At 55.4% G+C, this 24,433-nt stretch overlaps 1 protein-coding gene across 1 annotated transcript in view; it reads left to right on the top strand.

The window, feature by feature from the left end:
- TRABD2B (TraB domain containing 2B) overlaps positions 1–14,889 on the top strand; it is a 196,109-nt gene extending 181,220 nt beyond the window's left edge. The window contains exons 5-7 of the mRNA XM_079777617.1: positions 247–337; positions 3,515–3,784; positions 13,341–14,889. Of these exons, the coding sequence (XP_079633743.1) occupies positions 247–337; positions 3,515–3,784; positions 13,341–13,569 (590 nt within the window). The 3' untranslated portion in view covers positions 13,570–14,889. The remainder of the gene's footprint in view (positions 1–246; positions 338–3,514; positions 3,785–13,340) is intronic.
- The last annotated feature ends 9,544 nt before the right edge of the window (positions 14,890–24,433 follow it).

The following is a 24,433-nucleotide window of genomic DNA, read 5'->3' as shown; positions in this document are numbered from 1 at the left end:
TCACTGCATGCCAGCACTGTTCCTGCGGTCCCCACAGCCACTCTGGAGGTTGCTATCACAATCGTGCCCACTTTACAGAGGGGAGGACTGAGGCACAAGAAGGTACCACCAGAGCCAGGATTTGGACCCAGGCAAGGTGGCATCAGGACATCTTCCTGACATGCCGTACCGCTCTGGGCCTCGGCTTTGGTGTAAGTCACTGGTATCTTGGCATACAGCTGAGCCCACTTGTCTCTTGTGTTCCAGGTCACTTTCTGGGGAACAACACAGTCATTGACGTCCTCCGGCAGGCGGGGCTGGAGGTGGAGCACACACCCGCAGGGCAGACCATCCACAGGTAAGCAGTGGGATGTCTGCACCGGTGGGGGGGGGGGGGCGGGCTGGCTGGCCTGCTGCTGGAGGTCCACGGGCCAGGACTGATCGTGGGCTGCATGGCGGGCTGCTCCCTGCCTCCCTGCTCAGGCCATCTGGTGAGATGGGGACTTGTAGGCACTGACCTTACCCAGGCACCTAAGAGAGGAGAAGCTAGGCTGGAGGTGGGGAGACTGGACAGCAGGCTGGAGCACAGCCTTGGCAGGAGGGAAGGGTGGCGGGCCTGGCAGAGATGGTGGAATGGGAGGAGGGTTAAATTTTGAGAGTTGTTCAGGATTTGGAGACTGGTGATCAGGTGGGACAGAAGGGCTCTATAGGATGCCTGGGTGGCTGCCTAGAGGACTTGGGGGATGCTGGGGCTCTGAACTGAGATGGGGCCATGGTCAGGGTGAGCAGTGGCTTAGCCTCTTTCCTGTGTCCCAGCCCCACCCCCACCTGGTCCTCACCGTTCCCTGACCATACTTTTCCCAGTGCTGCCTCTTGGCCGTGCCCATCGCCTCGACTGTCCTGCTAGAGCACACCACTCCACTCACAGAGCCACATAATGGCATCCTCTCTTCCTGTGGGGGGTTTCCCTCCCAGGAGCTGCCCGAAGGCTGGGGTCAGCTGGGTCCCTGTGTGGCCCATAGTGCCAGCACCAGGCATGGAACCACAGAGGTGTCAGCATGCTGGGCAGCTCCGGGGTCAATCACAGGATCCTCGAGCTCAGGGGTCCCATGCAGCCCATGCTCCGCCCAGCCTTCATGAAAGAACCCTCCTCACCAGCCCACAAGGGTGACCACAGTGTGATTTGGGCCCCCGTCCCTGACGTTACAAGACCCAGAGTCCAAAAGAAGCCTGAATGATCATAGTTAATATTTGTAGTAGCTCACTGTGTACCAGGCTCTAAGCGTTTCTAACTCACTGAATCCTCATGACAGTCATGTGTGGTAGGAACTACGAGTATCCTCATCTTAAAACTGAGGAACCTGAGGCCCAGAGAGGTGAAGTCATCTCAGAAGGGTACACAGCTCAAGTAAATGGCAGTCTAGGGCCTCCCTAAGCTCCTAACCACCCCCTGTGTCCGACTTGGGGGTCAAGGTGGACTACAAACTTTCTGGGCTCCTTCCTCTTCTCATCTTCTGAGCCAGCCTGACAAGACTGCTCTTCCTGAACATTTAAGCACAGTACAGTCAGATGGTGCTAGGCTGGGCAGGCATGTGTTGAGGGGTAAGGGACAAGGGAGCCTTGGGGACAGAGTATTACTCAAGCTCCCCCTTCACCTTGAAGCTCATTGTATCTGAGGTCAGGGTAGGGATGGGTGGAGGAGGGGGCAGGCTGGAGAGGCCGCCTCGGCTCCTATTCATCTAGATCCCAGGCATTGCAGGAGGGTCCCCTTCTCCTCTCCCCACCCCCGACTCCCCACCCCAGACCCAGCTCCTAGGGCTCTCAGCCTGGTCTCTGAGTGCAGACTGAAATCCTGCAGGTGGAGTGAAGGAGCAGGGCTGCTGTGGAGGCCCCAACAATAAAAGCCATCATGGCCACAGGTGCTTCCTGGAGCCATCGTTTTGTCTGCCTGTTTTGAATTATCTCCCCAGCATCTGCGGCATCTCCTGGACCCTGGGAATCTGGAGTTGCCGTGGGGGCTGGGGGTGGACAGGCTGAGCTGATGGCCTTCTCTCCCTCACCCATTGTGCACACGGGAGTGTACAGGCTGCTCGCTGCCCTGGGGGCCACCTAACCTTTGCAGCTCCTGAGACTGTGGCCAACTTTCTCCCAGAGACAGATGGCCCCTTGGGATTCTGTTTGGGCCACAGACAGGAGAGAATAAAAGCAGAGGTGCAGAGGATGCGCCCAGGCTAAGGGGTGTCTGTGTACACCTCTGTAGGGAATGTGAATTACTCACACCCAGGTGGATGCGTTAGCGCCTGCTACCGGCCAGGCTCATTTGCTTGCTGGCCAGCATCACAGAGAGGCTTGTTATGTGCCAGGCATGTGACCATCCTCATGAAGTGAGTAGCATTTCCACTCCCGTTTTGCAGCTGACTGCTGCTTGAGACAGTTGTGTCACCTGTCTTAGTCACACAGCCTGTAAGTGGCAGAGTCAGGATGTGCGCCCATGTCTGTCAGTCTCCACTTTGAGCTCTCTTCTGCTTAACACTGTCCTGCCTCCCTGAAAAGGTGCTCAGGGAGGTGTGTTAAATGCATGAATGGGTAGTTGGCTGAATGACACAAGCAACAATGTTAATATTTAATTAATAATATTTTAAATATGTTTTTATTGATTTCAGAGAGAAAGGGAGAGGGAGAGAGAGATAGAAACATCAACGATGAGAGAGAATCATTGATTGGCTGCCTCCTACATGCCCCACACTGGGCACCAAGCCCACAACCTGGGCACGTGCCCTGACCGGTAATCGAACCATGACCTCCTGGTTCATAGATTGATGCTCAACCACTGAGCCACGCTGGCCGGGCTAATTAATAATATTAATTACCTAACTGTTTCAGCTGCTTGCTATTTGCCAGTCACCTACATAATCCTAATGGGGATATTACAGGTACAGGCTGTAATATCCCCATGTTACAGAGCAGGAGACTAAGGCACAGCAAAGTTAGGTAACTCACCCCAAGTCCCTCATCCTGAACTTGTTGAATAAATGAGACCCAGAGCCAAGGACATGGCTCACTCCTTCACCTCCTAGTAGTCTGAGCTCAGACATCACCCGGCAGCACCCGGCAGTGACCAGACCATTTTCCCCACCCAGCACCCCACCCCCACCCTCTCCCCTGTCTCTGCTTGATCTCCCCAGCAGTCATCACCATCTGACATCCTCTATGTCTTACTCTCCATTTTCTGCTTCAGATTGTTAGCTCTACTGGTAAGAGGGCAGGACTTTGTTTAGGTCACTGCTTCTGCCCAATTCCTAGAAAAGTGCAAGGTAGATGCTCAATATATATTGAGTCAATAAATGAAAGAATGAGTCAAAGCTCCGTCTCTCAGCCCCAGACACTGGTTGCCCTGGGTTATCCTCACCGGGCCCAGGAGAGGCATGCTAGCATCTTCTCTTGCCACAACAGCTCACCCATTGATTTGCATCCCCTGTCACACATGAATGACACGCTGCAACATGTGAGCTTCATGAGCTGTCGCCCTTTCCAGCCCTGCCGCCAGGAGCCCTGCACCCCCATCCGAGAGGACCTCAGCGAGCCCGGCCCCCGTGACCCCTGCTGCTGCCGTCCCCGCAGCACCCTCGGTGACCCCCACCGCCCCGCCTGAGGAGGAGGACCCAGCCCTATCCCCACACCTCCTGCTCCCCGACAGCCTCAGCCAGCTGGAGGAGTTTGGGCGGCAGAACAAGTGGCACAAGAGGCAGAATAAACAGCAGCGGCCACGGCAGTTCAATGACCTCTGGGTCCGCATCGAGGACAGGTGAGCTGGGGAGGGGCAGGTCTGCTGGGAGCTGGGCATCTCTCCAGGCAGCCTCAGGCCCCTCGGAGCCAGGCACACTGTCACCCACAAGCCCTGCAGAAACCTTAGCGTTGTCTTGTTCCCATCCCCAAAGGACCTCCTGTTCATCTTTCAGGCTGATAGAGCACACGCACATCTCACTTTTCATTGTTACCCTCAGAATGAGAGCAAGTGTAATTTTCTTCATTTTAAAGGCGAGGGACTAGAAGCTTCCTTCAAGTGCCATGGACAAAAGTCTGCTTTGCCCTTGATTGCCTGGGATGAACCTGGTGTGCAGAGCGGGCTCCATGGGAGCCATGAGGAAATGGAACAGGCTGGCTACAGCCAAGGCCGTGAGCTCCCTGTGCCTGGAGGTCTCAGTGGCTGACACCCTGGCAGGGAGGCTGCAAGAGGGAGATGGCAGAGGACACCTGGCACCCTGAGGCTGTGGGCTCCGTCTCAGAAGGGGATGGGGAGTTCGTGATAAACCTCTTTAAAAATGGGCAGGTGCAGAAATCCCTCTACTACACTGATACCTCCTTATCCTCTGCCTGTGTGCCCCTCCCCCCACCCTGCACCACATCTGCCTGGCTGTCACCAAACTCCTCCTGCCCTCCCACCTCTCCTGCTGCAGGCTCAGTACAGCGCGGTCTCCCTAGATTCCACTTTGGGGCAAGAATCTTCATATTTGGTGAACAGCGTCCCCAGGGCACCCAGATGTCCAGGAAGTGACCATCAATGAGAGGCAGAGACCTTCTCTCTGTGGAAGCCGCACCCTGGGCATCGTGCCCCCGCAGTGGGCCCTCGGAGACGAGGAGTCTCCATCTGGACCCCCTCAGAGTTCCCAGAAAGAATCACCCTGGGCCCTTGTTAAACAAATTCAATTCCCAGGCCCCATTGCAGACCCCCCAAATCAGCACATGCAGGGGCCTGGAGAGCCGCGTGGTGAATGTGCACTGGAGGTTCTTCTGAGCAGCTTTGGAAAATGCAGACCCCATTCTGCATTTACAGATGTTGAACCAAGGCCCGGGGCGGGGGCTTGTCGGGGTCACCCAGAAATCAGGAGCTGCCTCCTGCGCAATTCAGGCATGATCTTCCTGCAGCCAGGTCTGAGTCATCGACATGAAGTTGACATAGTCCAGTCCACTCTCTTAAAGTGCAGGGTGTGCACGGTCTTAAAGAGACTTCCAGCAAACAAGAGTCGAGTCCATTGTTCCTTTGGCTGTGTGTTGGCTTAAAGCGCCTGACTTGGGTTCCTGGGAAATGTTCTCTGCAGAGCCCTCGCCAGCCCGGCCTGCCTGGGCAGAGGCACTGCTGCAGCTGTATTGGCTGCAACACATTCGACTCACGTGCCCAGCATGGGCCCAGCATGGCCGCCCCCTTCAGACCTGGAGCGAGGGCATAGGGTTGCTGAGCTGCTTCCTGCAGCCTGGGGAGGCCCCGGCAGCCCCTAAAGCGCTTTGATCCAGCGGGTCCCGCAGCCCTGATCAACCTGCCCAGTGACCAGGAGACCCAGCCAGTGGCGGGTCCAGCCCCCAAGGTGACAGGAGGCTGGGCTGTCAGCTCTAGCATGAGACCCCCAGCCCCTAACCATGTCTGAAAGGTAAATTTGGGCAAATGACTCCAAAACAGTTTCCTTTTCACAACACGTAGCTCTGAAACACAGAGCCTGGTTTCAGGAGAAGAAAACAGCTTTTCTTTGGAAAGGGAGCCTTCCCGGTCCCAACAGGTAAACTATGGTTGGGTAACTTTCTCCCATCTGGTTGGGTTGGAGAAGGAAGTTTCCACCAACAGGCAGCCTGTTTGTTGAAAGTTTCCCTGCTTCTTAGGGAGCAGGCCTGGGCTCCAGGGCGGCCTGGTGCAGGCACAGCTTCTGTGGCTCCCAGGTCCCACTCTGTCCTCTTCAGGTTCCCCAGTTCTCCAAGAGGAGGCTGAGGAGAGCTCTCTGGGAGACTAGGGTCCATTTATAGTCCTTCTAACCAAATTATTTTCTTTGGGACTTTAATTCCATTCAGTTTTCTCATTTTCTTTCCCCTAAATCCCACTAGAGCCATCCCCTCCTCCCATCCCCTCCCCTCCATTCCCTCCTCCCATCCCCTCCTCTCCACCGCCTCCTCTCCATCCCCTCCAACCCCTCCTCTTCATCTTCTCCATCCCCTCCTCTCTGTCCAGCTCACCTTCCACCAGGGATCCTGCAACAGGGTCCTAACAGGCCTCCTGGTCCTAGCACATTGCTGCTCCTCAGATTCAGATTCCTTGTAGCTCCCACCACCACCAGGTTAACTTCCTGCAGCTCTGCCCAGATGCAGTGCCTGTCACCCCTTTCCTGCTTACCCACTGCCCCTCCTCCCAAGGGATAGAGGGCCCTGTTTGTGCCAGGCTTTGGGCTGCCTCTCAATGGACTGTGCCAAGCCCCCAGCTCCGCCTTTGTACTTGCCTCTCTCCCGGCTGGGGTGGGTGCCAGTGGACATTTGTGAGCTCCTGCTCTGTGCCAGGCTCTTACATTCACCATGTCCCTCAGTCCTCTCAGGAGCCCTTGTTTGATGAATAAGAAAACTGAGGCTCAGCGAGGTCAGGTAACTTGCCCAAGACCACACAGCAAGTCAGGTGTGGAGTCTGTCTAATGCTAAGGGTCACAGTCATTCGACCATCATGAAGACGCCCTTGCCACCCTCACCTGGCGAGCGTCTCCCTATCCTCACTGAACTCTCCCTTCCTGCCCTAGCTTTCCCTGCTGCCCCCTCCCCTGCGTTCCTGCAGCGCCTGTGGGTGTCTGATCCTGAAGTAGTCACACAGACTGCAATTTCTAGATTGCGTTTCTAGGCTGGGAGCCCCTGGGGGCCAGATCTGGGTTGGACTTCTGTGCGTCCCTGGAGGCCTCGCTGAGGGTGTGTTGAGGGAGAGGAGGGCGAGAGCCAGGGTAGGGGCTGCAAGCGCCTGGGCAGGATACCACCTGGAGCAGGCTGGCCTCCCCCTGCCCCTCATTACCCGAGATGTAAACACACGGGAGGAAGTTTAGAGAAGCAGCAGCCCGTGGCAGGATGATTTATGGGGACCCGTGGAAAGGGCTGAGCCTGTGTCCGCACATGGCTGCACACCGGCGGCAGAGGGCTCCACATCCGAGAGCCGGGCAGGGCAGCAGGGCAGGGCTGTCCCCATACTGGCCTTGAGCAGAGCACCGCCCAACGAGCTAGGACCTGTGGCAGTTTCTCCTTTTGTGCTGTTAGGGCCTTGACTGGTCTTTGAAGGCCATGCCAGCTCTATGGTTCTCCGAGTCCACAGGGTGTGTGTGTGGTGTGTGTGTGTGTGTGTGTGTGTGTGTGTGTGTGTGTGTGTGGTGGGGTAGAGGTTTGAATGAACAAGGGAGCAGGGTGCTGGGCCACCAGGATTGGAAGGACAGTCATGAGGGGGCAGGTGCTGCCAGAGCTGGGCATGGCCTGAAGCAAGAAGAGGGCATCAGTATGTGATGGACACAGAGCATTGTGGGTGCCACCATGTAGAGGTAGGGGGTGCAGGACAGGGGTCATTGCCGTCTGGCCCTCAGCTTCCTCTGAAGTTTGAGCTGAGGACCAGGGCTCCAGCCCCTGGGCTCCGGGCGGGCTCTGCGCCCCTCCTGCCGGCCAGCCCTTCCTGCCTGAAGCCCTCCAGCTTTGCTTTCTCCTAGCAGAGCCCCGACCTCTCTCTAGGCAGGGTGATCGGCTAGCGGCCAGGACCCCGTCTATTAGAGGTAGAAGATGCCCCCTGAGAAATGGGAAGCAGCTCCCTCAGTGAGTAAAAGCACAGACAAATTCAGGTAGAACAGGATCCTAAGCCCTGCGCCTCATACTTGCTTTGAGGCGTAGAGGATCAACGAGATGGTGCTTGTAAAGTGGTACCAGTTGTCTCCAGGCTTGGTGGCCAGCGGTGAGCCTTTGACTCTCAGCGTCTGGTCTAAGATGCCCCCCTCACAGCAGGAGCTGCTCATGGGCCTTCGGCACATCAAAGACTCACAGCCTTAAATGAGCCACTGGGCTGGCGCTGCACAATATCTGCCCTCCACCCCACTGAGCAGGAGCTCATTGGCCTCAGACGGATGCCCAGCCCTGTGTTAAGTGCTGGTGGGGACCAGAGTAGGAAGAGGCTCAGGCCATGGCTGGGCAGGGTCAACTCCCCACTATGTTGCAACTGAAAGAGCCCTGAAGCCACAGTCCATCTGCCTGTGCTGCCTGCGAAGGGAATCAGTCACTGAGGGCTGGGGGTTCGGGGCCCTGAGGGTCAGAAGTGACCCTGGAGTCTGAGGGGAGATGAAGGGCTTTCTACAGAAAACCACATGGCCAAAGGGGTGGAGGCTGCCGTGGACCTGAGATGCCGGGATGCTGAGCCGCAGGCAAACCCAAAATTTTTTTTAACTTTTCAATTACAGTTGACATTCAATGTTACTTTATATTAGTTTCAGGTGTACTGCATAGTGGTTAGACGATTATATAATTTATGAAGTGATCCCTCAATAATTCTAGTACCCACCTGGCACTATACGTAGTTATTACAATATTATTGACTATACTCCCTCTGCTGTACTTTACATCCCCTTGACTATTTTGTAACTACCAATTAGTGCTTGTTAATCCCTTCACCTTTTTCACCCAGCCCACCTCCCATCTGGCACCCTTCAGTTTGTTCTCTGTATCTATGAGTCTGTTTCTGTTTTGTTTGTTCATTTATTTTGTTCTTTAGATTCCACATATCAGTGAAATCAGATGATATTTGTCTTTCTCCGTCTGACTTACTTCACTTATCGTAATACCCTCTAGGTCCATACATGTTGGTGTAAATGGTAAAATTTCGGGTTTTTTTGGGTCGAGTAATATTCCATTTTATATACGTACCACCTCTTCTTTACCCACTTGGGTTGCTTCCACATCTTGGCTATTATAAATAATGCTGCAATGAACATAGGGGTGCCTGATTTTAGAACTAGTGTTTTGGATTTCTTCAAATATATATCCAGAATTGGAATTGCTGGGTCATCAGGTGGTCCTATTTTTAATATTTTAAGGGACCTCCATACTGTTCTCCACAGTGGCTGCACCAATCTGCATTCCCACCAGCAGTGCACGAGGGTTCCGTTTCTTCCACATCCTCGCCAGCACTTGTTGTTTGTTGACTTATTGATGATAGCCATTCTGACAGGTGGGAGGTGATATCTCATGTGGTTTTCATTTTCATTTCTCTGACCGTTGGTGACGTTGAGCGTCTTTTCATATGTCCATGGGCCATCTGCATGTTCTCTTTGGAGAAGTGCCTATTCAGGTCCTCTGCCCATTTTTTAATTGGATTGTTTAATTTTTTTGGTGTCGAGTTATGTAAGTTCTTTATAAATTTTAGATATTAACCTCTTATCAGATGTATCATTGGCAATATATTCCCCCATTCAGTGGGTTGCTTTTCATTTTGTTGATTGTTTCCTTTGCTGTGTAAAACCTTTTTAGTTTGATGTAGTCCCATTTGTTTGTTCTTTCTTTTGTTTCCCTTGCCTGAGGAGATATGTCAGGAAAAAAAAATGTGACTAAAAGGAAGATCAGATAGTTTACTGCCCAGGTTTTCTATAGTCACTTACGTTTCTGCCCGTGTCTGGCGCGCTTGGCCCAGAGAGGCCAGGCCCGGGCTGGAACCATAGTGAGGTCTCCTCCAGCAGGATCGCACTGAGACCTCCACCCCCAGCGTCAGGGCCCCCTAGCATCAGGACCACCTGGCACCAGGCCCCCCAGAATTAGGGTCCCCTAGCATCAGGGCCCCTTGGCATTAGGGCCCCCCAGCACCAGGGCCCCCTGGCACCAGGCTCTGCTGTCCCAGGCTCCATCTCCCCTTGTCTCCTTAGAGCCTGCTCAGAAGCCACCCAGGACACAACCCAGCAGCCCCTTGTGTTGGCAAGAAAGCCACAGCCCCAAGATTCCCAGAACCCAGCCTGGATGGCTGTTGGAGACCCTCTGATGCCAAGATTGGCCACCTGCTCCAGGAAGCCCTATGAAGGGGTCTTGGGGGACAGACAGCTGACACTGTCTCAAGCACCAGCCTGCTTTTCTGTGCTTTATACTTTGGACTTCTACCTTCTGGCTTCTGCTGCTAGAAAACACTTAGAAGTCCAAGGCTCCTTCATTGTACACCTGGGGAAACTGAGGCCTGGAGGACAGGACTTGCCCAGAGTCACGTGGCAAGCAGGAACAGAGGGCTGGCTAGAACGAGGCTGCTGCCTTCCCTCGGGCAGAGGGTCCTTCCCCACTCCAGAAGCCCCTCGGCTCAGAGCAGACTGGGCCCCTCGGTGCCAGCCATCTGCGGAGCCTGGGAACACTCAGAGTGTTTGGTTTGGCTTTGAGGCCATTTTGCCATGAGACACTTTTCCCAGCATGGGTCCGGGTGGGGGGTGAAGGGGATCTGGACTGGGGAATAAGCTCTGTGAGCAAGGGAGGTGGGGCATTTGGAGGGGCTTTCTGCCCCCGCCTGCCGCCTCCCCCATTTCCCTGGGACTCCTTCCAAGCAATAAACCCCACTCCACTCTGGCTCCAAGCGGGAAGAGGAGTGGTTGCATCTTTGGTTTTCAAAGTGTAAAAGCAAATGCCTTCGGATGCTTTGTGAGATAGTTTTCATAACTCCTCCTGGGTCTTCCTTCTATGGCCTGGGCCCCCACCGCCGCTCCAGCACCCCACATGGCACCCTAGGCTCCTCTCCTGAGGCCAGCCCTCCTCGCCTTCCTGCTGCTCAGGCTGAAAGGACGGGGCAGCAGCTGGGAGGAACTTTCATGGCCTTTTGTGTTGTATGCAGGGATGGGGGTCCTTTTCTTAGAAAAGAAAGGGAGGGAAGGGGCTGAGGCAGTGACCCTGCCGGGCATGGGTTTCCGAGGTCCCAGCAGGAAGCAGCACACTTCACCCCTGGGCCCTCCCATCGCACACTTGCTCATCTGCACAGTGAGATCGGCAGCCAGGCCGGGTCAGGCTGGACAGCAGACTGCCCAGGACACATCTGTGTCCTAACCTACTTCCGGCTCAGTTTCTGCATCTTGGAAATGGGGATGATAACAAAGGCACACACCCAGCATCCAGCACAGTGTCTGCCAGCACGTGGGAAGTGCTCTATGAATGGAGCATGTTATTAGTAGGGCAGACACATGCAAGCGTATTAGTAATGATGACAAAAATAGCCAATACCATGTAGCACCATGTGCCTGGCATCATTCGAAGCTCTTTACAGAAACCCATCCAAACCTTGTGTGCCCTCTAGGTACCTGTGACACAGTGTGATCAGTGAGAAATGTACCAGATTTTATGGGAGCCTAAATGCTCCCAGAGGGCAATGAGGCTGCCGGACAAAGAGGCTCCTAGGCGAGGGGACATTGAGTCTGCATTCGAAGGGGAGTAGCATTCGAAGGGGAGTAGCATTCGAAGGGGAGTGGGAAACTGGCCACAGAACATTAGATGTGCCTGGAGAGGGTTGGTGTGTGCTGGGAGGTGAGGTCAGCTGGCCCCAGACCATGACCATTCTCCAATGGCTGAGGCATGGGATGGGGAGCACAACAGGCCAGATGTTGTGCATTATAAGGGGCACTCAAAGCACATGGTCTGGCCCCTCCCTCCTGTTCCAGGAGCACGTCCCTCTGTCCCCTGTGCATGGCACGAGTGTGCTCCCTCCTCTCCTGAGAACCTCCTGCAAGGACCTGGCCCTTGTGGTCGGAGCATGGCCAGTGGCAGAGTAGAAGGAGAGTAACAACTTTGCTTTGAGCAAAAGTCTAGACCCCATTCCCAGAGCAGAGATCCCAGCCCACGTAGGGGCAGGGCTGTGCTTGGTGACCCCAGACTGCCCTGCCCAGCAGCCCCAGGCTGAGGCTGAGCCAGGCTGTGTCAGAGGCATCCAGCCACATGGCGGTGGGGCAGGGCTGTGGCCGAGATGCTCACAGATCTCATCCAGGTGACTGTGGCCACCTGTTGGGACTTTGTACCCAGCACATGGAAACTCTGGCCAGGGTGGGGTGGGAGACTTCCAGGAGACCCCCGGGGGTGAGCAGCCTGTCCAGGTGGGAGGGTGAGAAAGTGGAGCAGTGTCTCCTATGGAGGAGGCTACCCACAGAAAAAGGTCCCCATCCCGGCACACAACACAAACGTCTCCCAGAGAGGGGCAAGCTTCCTGCCCACCCCGCACGTACTGTGTGCCCCGCGCCCTGCGTCCTAGAGCAAGTTACTTAACCCCTTGTGCCTTAGTTTCTTCAGAAGTAAACTGGGATAACAGTTGTACCTGCCTGTGGGGTTGTCGTGAGAAGCACTATATGCTAAGGGCTTCACACAGAGCCGGCTCGGGCCCCACTCTGTGAGCACCTCTCCGTCCTGCTGGCCCCCTCAGCCATGTGCAGGCTGGACTTCCTGCTTTCATGGGGGGCTGCAGAGTCACCTTTTCAGGGAGGCCTTCCTGGCCCTGCACTGGAGCGGCCCTCTGTGCCCCACTGCCCCTGCTGTCCCCTCACATCCTTGCCCCTCTGCTGTTTGGGGCTTGTTGGATCCTCGGCCTGCATGTCCATTTGCCTCCCCCAGCCCAGGGTCCATAGGGCAAATGTGCCCATAGCTTCTAGGGCCAGCCCTTTCCTTTATCCCTGAGCCTCCCCTCCCCTCCCCCCACTTGCCCCGTCCCTGTCCCTCTATTCATAATTTTCCATCTCTCCTTCTAGGACTTGAACTGTGACCTGGTCCTGCACCCCGCCTAGCCCCCATCCTACCCTTCACTTCCCAATGGCACCAATTCCTTCCGTCCTTAATCTCCTTTTCTCTCTGTCTCACTCTGTCTCCCTGTCTCTCTCCCTTCCTCTCTCTCACATAAGCTTTCTCGAGCCAAGATCCTTAACCATTGCCTCCAAAACAGGATTTTGTTTTTATAAGTTCATGAAGGACTGCACCTTTCACTCAAACTCCTGAGTGAACTGAGATTACGCTGACCCCAGGGTTCCTGCCCCGTGGAGGTGCTGCCTCCACTTCCTCAGTGACCTGGTCACCGCATAGCCCCCATGAGCCTCCGTTTTCTCCTCTGGCGAAGGGGGTGATGCGAGCCACTGTGAAGGTTTGTTCGGAGGACCAGAGATGCTCTCAATAAACGGCTGCTGGGCTAAGGGGGTGGGGAGGGGTGATGTGTGTGTGTTGTGGGAGAGCAATAGGAGGGCAGGGCATCTGTATACAGAGGTGTGGAGGCTGATGGCCCCACTATGACCCCAGCTACCCTTTAATTACACTTTAATTCTCCATAACACTTTAATCCCCTCTGCCTGGGACTCAGTTCTCTTGAGTGGTCACACGAGCCCTGTGGCTCCCAGTGCCCAGTCCACCTCCTCCCCCACCCCCTGGAGCCTGGCACAGGAGGGTGCGTGCAACCTCTGGAGCTCAGCCAGCCTGCTGTTTGGCTCTGGGCTGCTCACTTCCCCTGTTTCCTTCTCCATTTTATAAAGTCAGATCTGAACCTTCGGGCCACAGCCCGGGATGGGGCTGCTGAGCGGTCACTCAGAGTTCCTTGTGTCTTCTCCTTCCAGCACCACCGCCTCGCCGCCCCCGCTGCCCCTCCAGCCCACGCACAGCTCCAGCTCCGGGACCGCCAGGCCCCTCTTCCAGCTCTCCGACCAGCTCCAGCCGCAGGAGGAGCCGGGGTCCGCCAGCAGCTCAGTGCCTGCCCACTCACAGCCGGCCCTGGGCCTCCTCCCTGCCGTCGTCGCTGCCAGCTTTGCAGCCCCCTTCCTGCTGCACACCCTCGGGCCCTCCTGACCTCGGCTGCCCATGCAGAGAAGCCAGAGAAACCGCAGGAGGGTCTGTGGCCACACCCCACTGCCCCTGCCACCCCGCTCCCAGGGGGGCCTGACACCTCACGGGCAGTCCAGTCGGGATCCGTTAGAACCCTAGAGCTTTATTGTACCCGAGTTACATCTTCTTTTTTGTAGAAGGATCTTAATTTCCCATAGTGCTATGGGGCTCTTTTGTAAAATATGTGTCCATATTAAAAAAGAAAAATGTATTTATTCCACTGATAAAACTATTTTTATGTGGCCTATATCAATAACCCCTTAATTAGCCCCAACGCCAACCCAGGCAGTGAAGCCAGGCTGTCAGGACATCTGCGACCTCATGCGGACCTTGGCTGTGCGGTGCCTGCTCCTGGACCAGCGGAAGCCTCCCGTGTCTGGGTTTGGCTTCTCCCACCGTGGGGACCTCGGAGGGAGGGGCAGGCAGACAAGCTTAGCTTTTGTGAAGCTGGATTTGGGAGCCAGAGATGTGAACGCTGACGGTCCTTCCCTCCCGTGGATGCATCCTAGGGCTGGGAAGAAACTTTCGGAAAGAGAATGCTGCTATTTTGTAAACCCTGGGTGTCTGTGAACGGGCCTCCGGAGCTCTTGGTAAGTGTTCTGACCAAAGCACTGGGTGGGGGAAGAATGTCGGTGCTGAGGGAGGTGGTTTCCCAGGCCTATGCGCCTGATGGTTAAACTAAGATCCAATGAGAGGAAACTGGTTGCCCAAGGTCACACAGCAAGTGGGAGATCCGGGATGTGAATCCAGACCTCTCTGCTCTGATAGCATTAATCCAGCTTGGGTTACAGGAGATGCTACTGAAGTCACGGCCAATTGGAATGAGCCGCCGAAGGACAGGAGTCGGCACAGAGGGCAGTTTTAGGGACAGGGGCTCTAGGAGTCACATGGTAATGATTGTAACGAGAGCCACCATTTGTCCAAAGCCTACCATGTGGCAGGCACTTTGCACACTCACTTTATCACTGATCCCCACGCCAGTTCTATGAGATGCAACTATCCCCATTTCACAGGTGAGGAAACCGAGCCCCCAAAAGAGGTAAAGGGACTTGCTCAAGGTCACCCAGCCAGGACATGGCCCCAAAGAAATGTGATTGAAAAGTGATGCTTATCTCCTGGATCATATTCTGCCACGTTCTCTCTGCACAGGGAAGCTCCAAGGGCCAGCACAAGCTTCTTACTCCGCCAAAGAGACTGTTTGGCCACAGTTGCTCATGTTGGTCACTCTTGCCAAAGGGCTCTTTGTGTGTGCCACGTGTCCCAGGCCCAGACTTGTCTTATCCTGAAGCCAATGAGAGGCTTTTCTGCCAAATCAGAGGCTAGGGAGTAGAGGGGGCGGGGGGAGCGGGGGGGCAGCTGTGGGAAGCGTGAGGAGACTGGCAGCCAGTCAAATGGGGACGGTCAGGCCACTTCGCCTCAGAGAGACAGACCTAGCTCCTCTGCCCCCAAGGCGGTGGCCGAGAAGTCAGAGGACCCTGTCCAGCTGCCTTCCAGTCCTGGGCCCTTATAGGGCTGGTAGCTCATCAATTATAGGGCCCTGGCACCGGAGAGCAGAATGAACCCCTCATCTGACCTCTAACTGTAAGAGTAATAATCAGGCCAGGGAGGGGGCATTTCCCCAAAACTGCACAGCTGGATATCTGCTGAGTCCCAGACCAGTGCTCTCCAGCGTCACTGCACCAGGCTTTTCCCTGGCAGTGACTGACTAGCCCCAGTCCCAGCTGGGCAGCTGTCTCCCTTCTGAGGTAGTAGGGTCCAGGGCAGCTCATTGGATGGTCAGAGGTCCCACTGGCATCTTGGCAGGCCTCTGAATTCTTTTCAGCTCAGCCCTGGATGGATGTGTTTGAGCCTGAGACCTGGCAGGAGCCCTGAGCTCTACTTCAGAGGGTCCAGCCAGCCCCATGGGCACCATGCTGTAAACTGAACTTGACCCCAGCCAGGGTTTATCCTTGGCAGAAATGTGACTTCCTATTTCTGAGCGGGAAGGGGCTTAGCTGAGTTATAAAGCAGGCTCAGAGGCCTGGGGGACATCAAACACTTCGTGCGGAGCACTATTTGGATGAGATAAGTGTAAAGGAATTAGAAACACACAGGCCAGATTTCCCTCTGCTCGGGGCAGAGTGTGGCATGCGATGTATTGAGATGGAACTTGAGGTTAATTAAAGATGAAGCATTTGGGTAAACAGTCCAGGCACCTGACTGCGTGCCCAGATCTGTGCCAGGCACGGGGCCAGAGGTAAATTAATGCAGTGTGTGATTATCAAGCACACGCAGTGCCAGTCTCCATGTCGGGCCCGAATCTCGCCACCTTTCCGACCTAGAGGAACTCAGCCTTGAGAGGGACACGCAGCACAGTCCTGGGCTCCTAAAGGAACATCGAGGTTATCCTATCCATCCCCTAACCAGGCAGATTCAGCCCTAGTCTTCCCCAGATCCCTCCTTGGTGCAGTTCGGGAGATTCCAAGCTCTCCCTCAGATAAGCACTCAAGCGTTTAAAGAAAGATGGATGTGCTAACTGGTTAGGTGGACCTGTGCCGCCCGGACAGCCAGAGCCAGCGTGGGTCAGACATCTGCAGCCGAAGTGCGCTGATCTCTGAGGACCACCCACTGGCCAGGGTTTGAAATGAACTGAGCTTGCTGTTTATATCCCAGAAGACCTGAGGCACATTTATGGAAATTGAATGGCTGGGGTGCGTGAATTCTCTCATTCTGGGCCTGAGAGCCTTCATTCCATCAGCAGCCAATCACACACTTGGAAATGATCTATCCACCACTGCTGACATTTTTCCCAGCATGTGCTATGTGCTCAGCCTCATAAAATGCCCCTGTTGTTCTGAGAGCATCGCGTACATGTCTTAGGGCTTTCACATTGGCCTTGAGAAGATGGACGGGCTGAGACCCAGCAGGTTCCGTGACCTGCCTAAGGCGAGGCCACAGGTCGGGGGTGGCCCAGATCCCCTGTCTCTCAGGAAACCTGACTGACTGACCCAGGAGTTTTCTGGGGCTGGTCAGCATAGCCGTGCTGTGAGTCTTCTTCCAGGCTGCCTGACACCCCGCAGCAGGGGTAGGCCGGGACCGAAGGTGCACGAGTCAGGCTGCCAGGAGCTGCACAGGGCCGTCGGGGGCCCCTCCACCTCTGAGAGTCAAAGATCTGGAGTCCAGGCAGCACGGACACCTGTACTGACCGGCAAGGTCGCCTTTGCTCTGAAAGACCATCAGTGAGTTTTCCTGATGTCGAATGCTCCATCTTCTATGTCTTGGCCTCAGCCAGACTTGGGCAAACCTAGAGGCTTGGGGTTCTGTCCTACCTGCCCAGCCTCCAGTCTGGTGCCGTTGACAACAGATCCCTAGGAAAGGTCCTCCACCAAAGGAAAGCTTATGACAAACACCGTGAAGGGTAAGAGGCGTTCTGCCTGGGAACGGCAGCTTTGATGGTTTCTGTGCAGAGAACAGAATTGGAGCTGGCTATAATGTTTCAATGGCCGTGGGAGAAGAACCAAATCCTCAGCCTGCCATTCTAGACTCTCCATGATCTGGCCCTGCTGCTTGCCAGCCGCATCTCTCATCTCTCCCACTCTGCGCCTGACCAGACCGAACCATATTTGTCACTGCTAGGACAGATAGGACGTTTCACACATGCCGCTTGCTAGGCCTGGGAACTCCCTTCTCTTACCCGAGCTGCTCAATTTTTGAGGATCAATTCAAATGACACCTCCCCCAAGAAACCCCCTGTGATTCCTTTGTGCTTTCTAGCATCTAGCACAACACCCACTGAGACTGTCTAACTGCACGTGTGCTCTCTTATTGGACTGTGAGCTCCATGGTGGCAAGAGTCATGTGAACTCATTATCTGTATCTTCATCTGACACAAAGATGGCACTCAACAGCTGTGCAAAAAGGGAAGGAGAGAGAAAGGAATGAAGGAAGGAAAGAAGGAGAGAGGCAGATGTTAGCTTTGCTAGTGGAGTAGTTTCTACAAAGCCTACGTTGTTTGAGAATGGACAGGTGCCTCTGCAGGTGAGTTTCTGTCAGGAGAGGTGTGTGAGTAGGGGCAGTAGGCACCCTGGCTGGAGAGAGATGGCAGAGAGTTGAAGTCTTGGCAAGGGACTAAGGCAGATGACATCGAGAGCCCCTCCTGGCTCTGTAATGTTCAGGTTCTTTGAACATTGTGATTTTTCCAAAACTTCATCTAAGCAGCCAAAAAAATCACCCGGCTGGCTGTCTAAACCAATAAGGTTCAGGAATCAGTCCAGCCGCGCGCCACAGTTCTCCAAGAGCCCGGCCAGCCTGACGGAATTGGCAGGCTTGCTGGCTGCCCTGGGGCAGGGGGACTTCTGGGCCCTGGAGGAGGGCTGAACCGGAACCCAGGACCCTGGCTCCAACCCGGAGCTTATTGCCTTCCTGCCCCAACCCTTGGGGAGGGAAGGGGTCATGAGAGCCCATTGAGCCTCACCTGGCCCTGGCCCTGGCCCAGGAGCATCAGCTTCCCCCACCCTTTCTCTGACTGTGGCACTTCCTTCCCGGAGATACTCTGGAGAGTCCTTCACTTTGCTGGGTGACCTTGGGCAAGTCCCTGCCCCTCTCTGAGCATCCATTTCCTCATCTGTCAAACAGAGACCTTGTTTCCTGCCTGGGGTGTTCTGGAGATATGGGCAAATGCTGTGTGCAATCTCGGGGCTCCATGAAGGCGAGGCGCCACTCCTTCCCAGGATCAATGCTCGGCTTTCCTCCCAGGACCCGCAGTCCGCTATGGGCTTGGGAGCACGCAGCGGGCAGGAGAGGTGGCAGAGTAGCTTCAAAGGGCCCCTCCATCCAGAGTCCCACTAGGGGGAAAGTGCGCTTTGAATGGGGCCTGAGTCTAAGAAGTTTCCGGTGGGGCTTTCAGACACCTTGAGCCCCCGTAGCTGGGGTGGCAGGGCCTGGCTCTTGGCCAAGGGAGATTCTGGCCCAGAACAGAGGCAGCCAGAGCCCCGGCTCCAGTCCTGGGCCTCAGAGGGATCGCAGAAGGTCCCCACCGGACTCGCACTGTGTGACACATGCTTCAGACCTTAATGTATTTGAAAGTATCCGTGATGCTGTTCTTTCGATCACCTCTCCCCTGCACCTCTGTGAATTATCATGAAGAGTTCTTTAAGAATATAATAGAAGACAAAGAAAGATGCTATTAATGTTATTTTGCCAAAAATATTTTTGTAGCATAATATATTAATAAAAGACATTATGAATTCAGCAGGATGCATCTCTGTGTGCTGACGGATCCCTCCTCCTGCCAGAGAACATTGGGGGAAATTGCCTTTGTTGGGAGGGCCAAGGCCCGAGGCAGCGGCGTGGAGGGACTGGGATGGGCCCATTTTCCATGCAAAACTCAGGCCGGTTCTGGGAGGGTGGTTTGGGCAGCAGTCCAATGGCTCGAGAGGCCTCATGCCAAGGGGATCCGGATAGCCCTCTCCAGCAAGAATAAGCTGCCCACAGACCTCAAACCTGAGGTCCACCCTCGGGGCCTCCCTTTCTCTCACTCCCTCACTCTCCAAAACCTACTGATTCTTCATTATTCATCCTTTCTCCTCTCTCCATCCCAGTGCTAGAGCCCAGACCTCCTCACCTTCCTCTGAGCCACTCACTGCCACCCACAGCTGTGTCCCCTCTGGTCCACTCTCGCCTCTACAGCCTGAGTGAGCTCTCCGCATACCTTCTCTGCTTTTAACACACTCTTGAGGGAGCACCAACATCTCTGAGAAGCCCAGCGATGTGCCCTCCATGGGACTTGGGGGGACAGGGGCAGGTCACTGAGAGGTTGGTGGGGAGAGGTGTCTGCTTTTGGAACCGCAGAGCCTTCACCAGAGGCAGGTCACTGGCCGTGCTTAGTGAGCTCTTGCTGACTCCTACTAAGAGCAATGTGGGCTGCGTGTGGTGGGCCCACCCCTCAGATTAGGTAATAACAACAACTGGAAGCTAACATTTATTGAACATTTATTATGTACCAGACAATGTTCTAAGCATTTGTAAGTCTTCAGTCATTTCATCCTCACACCTGCTCTTGCTCTCTCTATCTTACAGATAAAGTAGCCGAGACACAGGGAGGTTCAGTAACTTGACCAGATCACACAGCTTGTAAATGCTGGAGCCAAGATTGCAATCTAAGCAGTCAAGCTCCAAACCGATTCTCTTAACTTCAGCTCAGCGATGCTGTGCTGTTCCGTGTGGGCTGTGGCCGGTGAGGGCAGGGAGGCATCCCCATCCCCTTTCACAGGCCGGTGGGTGAGGTCAGGACCCATCTGAGGACCAAGACAGAGCCTCTCCCGTGTCCTGAAGCCTGCCCAGACCTCTGTCCCATCCACCAGCTCCTAATGCAGGGAGCGTGGGGAGCCCCACCATGATGGTCTCAGTGGTGTGAGGACTCCTGCTGGGGCCCCTCACACACCAGCTGCTATCAGGAAGGGGGATTCTGTCACACACACACCCTCCTGCAAGCTCAGTGGCAGAGTGAGACCTAGTCCTTCTTTGGGGTAAGTAGTCCTCAGCTTAAGTGCCCCCTGGAGAAGCTATTGCCCAGGAATGGGGTCTCAGACATGATGGAATGGGTGGCTGAGGGGACCAGGGACTCCTCAGAGCCCCTGACACACTCCTCTGCACATGGCAGTGGGTGGCAGGGGGGAGACTCAAGTGTCTGTACCTCGGTACCTGGAACACTCAAGTGTCCGCATTTCCCAACCTGGGAGCCCCAGTGCCCCCTCCTATCTTTGCTCTGAGCTGGCTCTGCTGAAGTACCCTTTTGGGGAGAAACCAGATGCCCCGTCTGATATTGTTAGATCATTAGATTCAGGGGGACCCCATCTTGGCCCCAAATCTCTGTGGGGCTGCCCCTGACAGGAGGCTTCTCTGTATAGCTACCAAGCTCCGAGCTGGGCCCATAGGGGAAGCTAAAGGGAGGAGGGGAAGGGCTTCCCAGAACCCAGACCCACTGCCAAGAAAGTAGTGAGCGCCCCAACATGGGAATTGGGTAATGGGGGAACTCTCAATGGAGGAGGGATACCTCCCAGGGCAGAGGCAGGCCGATCTCTCCCACCTCTGTGCCCTCTGATCTCTCTGGACCTCAGTTCCATATCTACATGAAAGGAAGTGGGACAAATTGTATGCATTAAATTCCTTTGGAAAAGAGCACCATCTTTGTGTGGAACACTGCTCCGTGGGACTTGAGGTAGGAAAAAAACAGCTCTCCCTCCTCAGAGGAGCTGGAGGGCAGATACCTTTAAGATCAGGGCGAGAAGTTTTGTCATTTCTTTTGCAAGCAAAAGAAAGAAGTGAGGAGCTAGGAAGACGGAGAGACACTGAGGGAGGTGTGGACAATGCCAGCTCCTCCGGGCAGGGGAAGTGGGGGCGGGGACCTGCAGTCAATAATCATTTTCCGGGTGTTGTGAGAGTCCTCACTCCATCAGCTCTCCCAGTCGCCAATAACCTCCATTGCTTGGGGTAATTTGGAACAAGGGTCTCCATAAAAGGGGCTGATTTTTCTTTTTAATCCTCACTGAGGATATGTTTTATCGGTGTGTTTTGTTTTCTTTTTTAAGAGAGAGGAAGGGATAGAGAAAGAGAAAGAAAGGTCAATGTGAGCAGCAAACATCAATCGGTTGTCTCCCAAACTTTCTCTGACCAGAGATCAAGCCCACAACCTAGGTATGTGCCCTGACTGGAATCGAACCTGCAACCTTTTGGAGTATGAGAACATGCGCCAACCAACTGAGCCACTCAGCCAGGGCTGAGGGAATTTTCGTGGCCAAGTTCACATGATGTGAAGCAGAGGTGTCGAGTTCAATGACAGGACAAGATCGCAAGAGTGTAAGTCCCAGGGCATCAGGATCTCTGGGAGGGCTTGGACCCCTGCCCCGGAGCTGGGTGTCCGAGATGATCTCAGTCAAGTATGTTGGAGCAGCATGCCTGGCCGTCTGAGCTGCAGGTGAATAGAGATACGCTAATACCCGCCGGCCTTGGGCTTCCCTGAGCTAAGGGACCCAGGAGCTCCAGAGCTCAGAGTCTGCAGGAAGCCCTCCCACCTCGTCATTACCTTCCAGGGCCGCCCCCACCGAGGAAACACCCAGGCCTGATGAGGGGCAGGATCCGGGCTGGGGCAGGCTGGGTGGGGTGAGGGTGGGGGGCCTCCAGCTGCTGCTGTCGGCAGCCAGCAAGCCAGCCAGACAGGGCTGGCCACTGTTACAGCATCATAAAAAGAAATTATTTTCAGAAAATATTCATAATACCCTGTTTTATGTCAGTTCTGGGCTTGCAAAACACTTCCTGTGTTTTCTTTCTTTCTTTTTTTTTTTGGTATTTTCCATTTCTTCCGCCCCATCAGTCACGAAAGAGGAATGATAAAGTTTCCAACCTGAAGACACAAGCCCCCAGGCAAGGGCTGGAGCCTCCCAGGCTTCCCAGAAGGGTCCCTACTCCTCATTCTCACCACCTCCACTTCCCTGAGCCTCTGGAAGGGTGGGCGGGGCTGAGCAGGAAGGGAGCAGCGGGCTTGGGGAAAGGGTGCAGGGGGCCATAGGTGGAAGAGACAGAAAATACGCAGCAAACTGGAGTGGGGATCCGGAGAAGGGGAGAGGGATCAACACGGAGACAGACAAAGGCAGATGAGGAGACAGTCAGAGACTTTCTGGGGAGAGGTAAAGAGAAGAATGAAAGAGAGTAGTGGGAAGAGGCCTAAGTGGAGAGAAAGAAAAACACAGACCAGAGGGTCAGGACCAAGGGGAGTGAGAACTCAGCGGTGTCTGTCGAGAGCAGGGACCCGGCGTGGATTCACTGAGCAGGTTGTGGCCTGGGATGAGCGGCCAAGATGGGTGGGCCTCCAGGGACAGGTCTGGGAGCAAGCAGTGTCCTCCTCCGGGGGATCTTGAAAACATGAGCTGCTTCCCAGGCTTGCCTGGCTCCCCAAATTCAGTAGAGCAGCCCCTCCCCCTTCCTCCCCCACACAAAGGTTCTCCAGGCTCAGCCAGGTCAAAGGCAGGTGGTCAGGGGCCTCCGCCTCATTTTCCTCATCTTGTTAAGGGGGACAATAAAAATACTTCCGGTAAGGTTGCAATAGGTTTTAATGAGATAGTGAATGTAAAATTCCTGGACATCAAGGCCCAACACACGTGTTGGTGGTTGTAGCCACGTGCTGGAGGCCTGTGAGTATTTTAGCGCAGCCAGGCGCAGCCGTCAAGGCCAAGGCGATGCGGCTGGAGTGGAGGGCAGCGGCAGGCCTGGACCCCTTTGCTGTGCACATGCAGAAGTTGGTACCTTATCAGGAAGGCAATGGGAGCCCCTGAGGTCAACTAGGTGACCCTGAGCACATCACTCAAGTTCTCTGTTCCTCAGTCGCCCTGGGATTACACGAAGTGACCCATGCTGGTGCTGAGAGCGCCGTCTGCAGTGCGGAAGTCAGGCCGTGCTGGTGTTACGGTATCTGATGGGCCCGATTTCTCAGATCACCCTGGCTGCCCCATGCAGGAGTGTGAAGGTGCACCCTGGACCAGGGCAGGAAGGGAGGAGGTGCCAAGGAGTGGGGAGGCTGGCTCCGGGGGCCTTATTTTCACACTTCGGAGTCTGTGCTGAGAGGTTGGGGGAGGGGAGATGTGCCCACTGTCACAGGGATCTGAGCAGTGTGTCCCCGGGCACCTGACTGAGGAGGCCTCACTGACTTTGATCTGGAGGGTGTGGGGGAGGTGGCAGGGGAGGCCGGCTCTGCAGTGGGCCAGAGTTACGTGTGAGGGCTGTGGCCTACCCACTGAGGCACCTGGACGTTGCCCTGCGGGCAGCAGGGAGCCACGGGCAGCTTTAGGATGGAGTCTCTTCCTCCCGCTGAGTCTCTGTTCCCACCACCAAAAGGGGAGAGGATGCCCGGCCCACGGAGCACCGTGAGGACTTAGGGGGAAGAGGGTGGGCCTGTGCTCTGCAGACCCTGAGTGCCCTGAGGTCTCTGCACGGTGATGAGGATGATGAAGATGAAGGGGCCCAGCTCCCTGCCCCCCTGGTCCCAGCGACAGGACACGTGAAGTCACATGGTCCCAGGACTTTCCTGTGATGACAGTTGGGAGTGGGCGGGCATGGGCAGCACCACTGGGAGTGCCCTGACAGCAGGTGATGGCAAAGTTCTCCTTCCCGCCCCCTTGGGGCGCCCCCCCCCCCCCCCGAGCCAGACCCACAGCCTCCCCCCATCCCCCACCCCCCCATCCCCCTCCCCGTCCCCCTCAGCAGGAGTTCTGACTTAGCTGCCCTCAGGGGTAGTGCTGCTCAGGCTGTGACCTCAGGCTCCAAACAGGTGACTTGAAGGAGAGAGGCTTGATGTGGGAGCTGGAGAGGGCTCCGCCCCTCATGGAACAGATAGGGGACCACCAAGGGGAAACTGACCCCAGGCATCTTGGCACCTGTCAGGGGAGGCAGAGCCCTGGTTTCCTGACTCACGGGTGCCTCTTCTGGCCTCATCTCACCTGGATACAGGGCGTTGGACCAGAGAGTCCAGTTCCCCTCAGCTTCCAAAACCCTCCACAAACCTGAGTGGGCAGGGGGCCAAGCCCTATGTTCAGAACTGGGCATGTGTAGATTTGTTCAAAAAAATTCATTTATTCAACCAAAAATTACTGTGCCCTACACTGAGCTCCCAACTAGAGAACTGAACCCTCCCCTTTCCTCCCCAAGCCTGCTGCTTCGTGGGGAGGCGGGCAGCAGTACAGTGTGTGGTGGCTCCTGTGAGGGTCCGGGCCTTCCTCCAGGAGTTGGAGTTGATAGGAAAGTACACTTGCCTCCTCCTTCCCTCCCCTCCCCTTGGTCCCACTGCCCAGGCCCTCTG

This window comes from Cnephaeus nilssonii (assembly GCF_951640355.1).
Source record: "Cnephaeus nilssonii genome assembly, chromosome: 7".
Taxonomy (NCBI): Eukaryota; Metazoa; Chordata; class Mammalia; order Chiroptera; family Vespertilionidae; genus Cnephaeus; species Cnephaeus nilssonii.
This window is presented reverse-complemented; position numbering and strand designations above follow the sequence as displayed.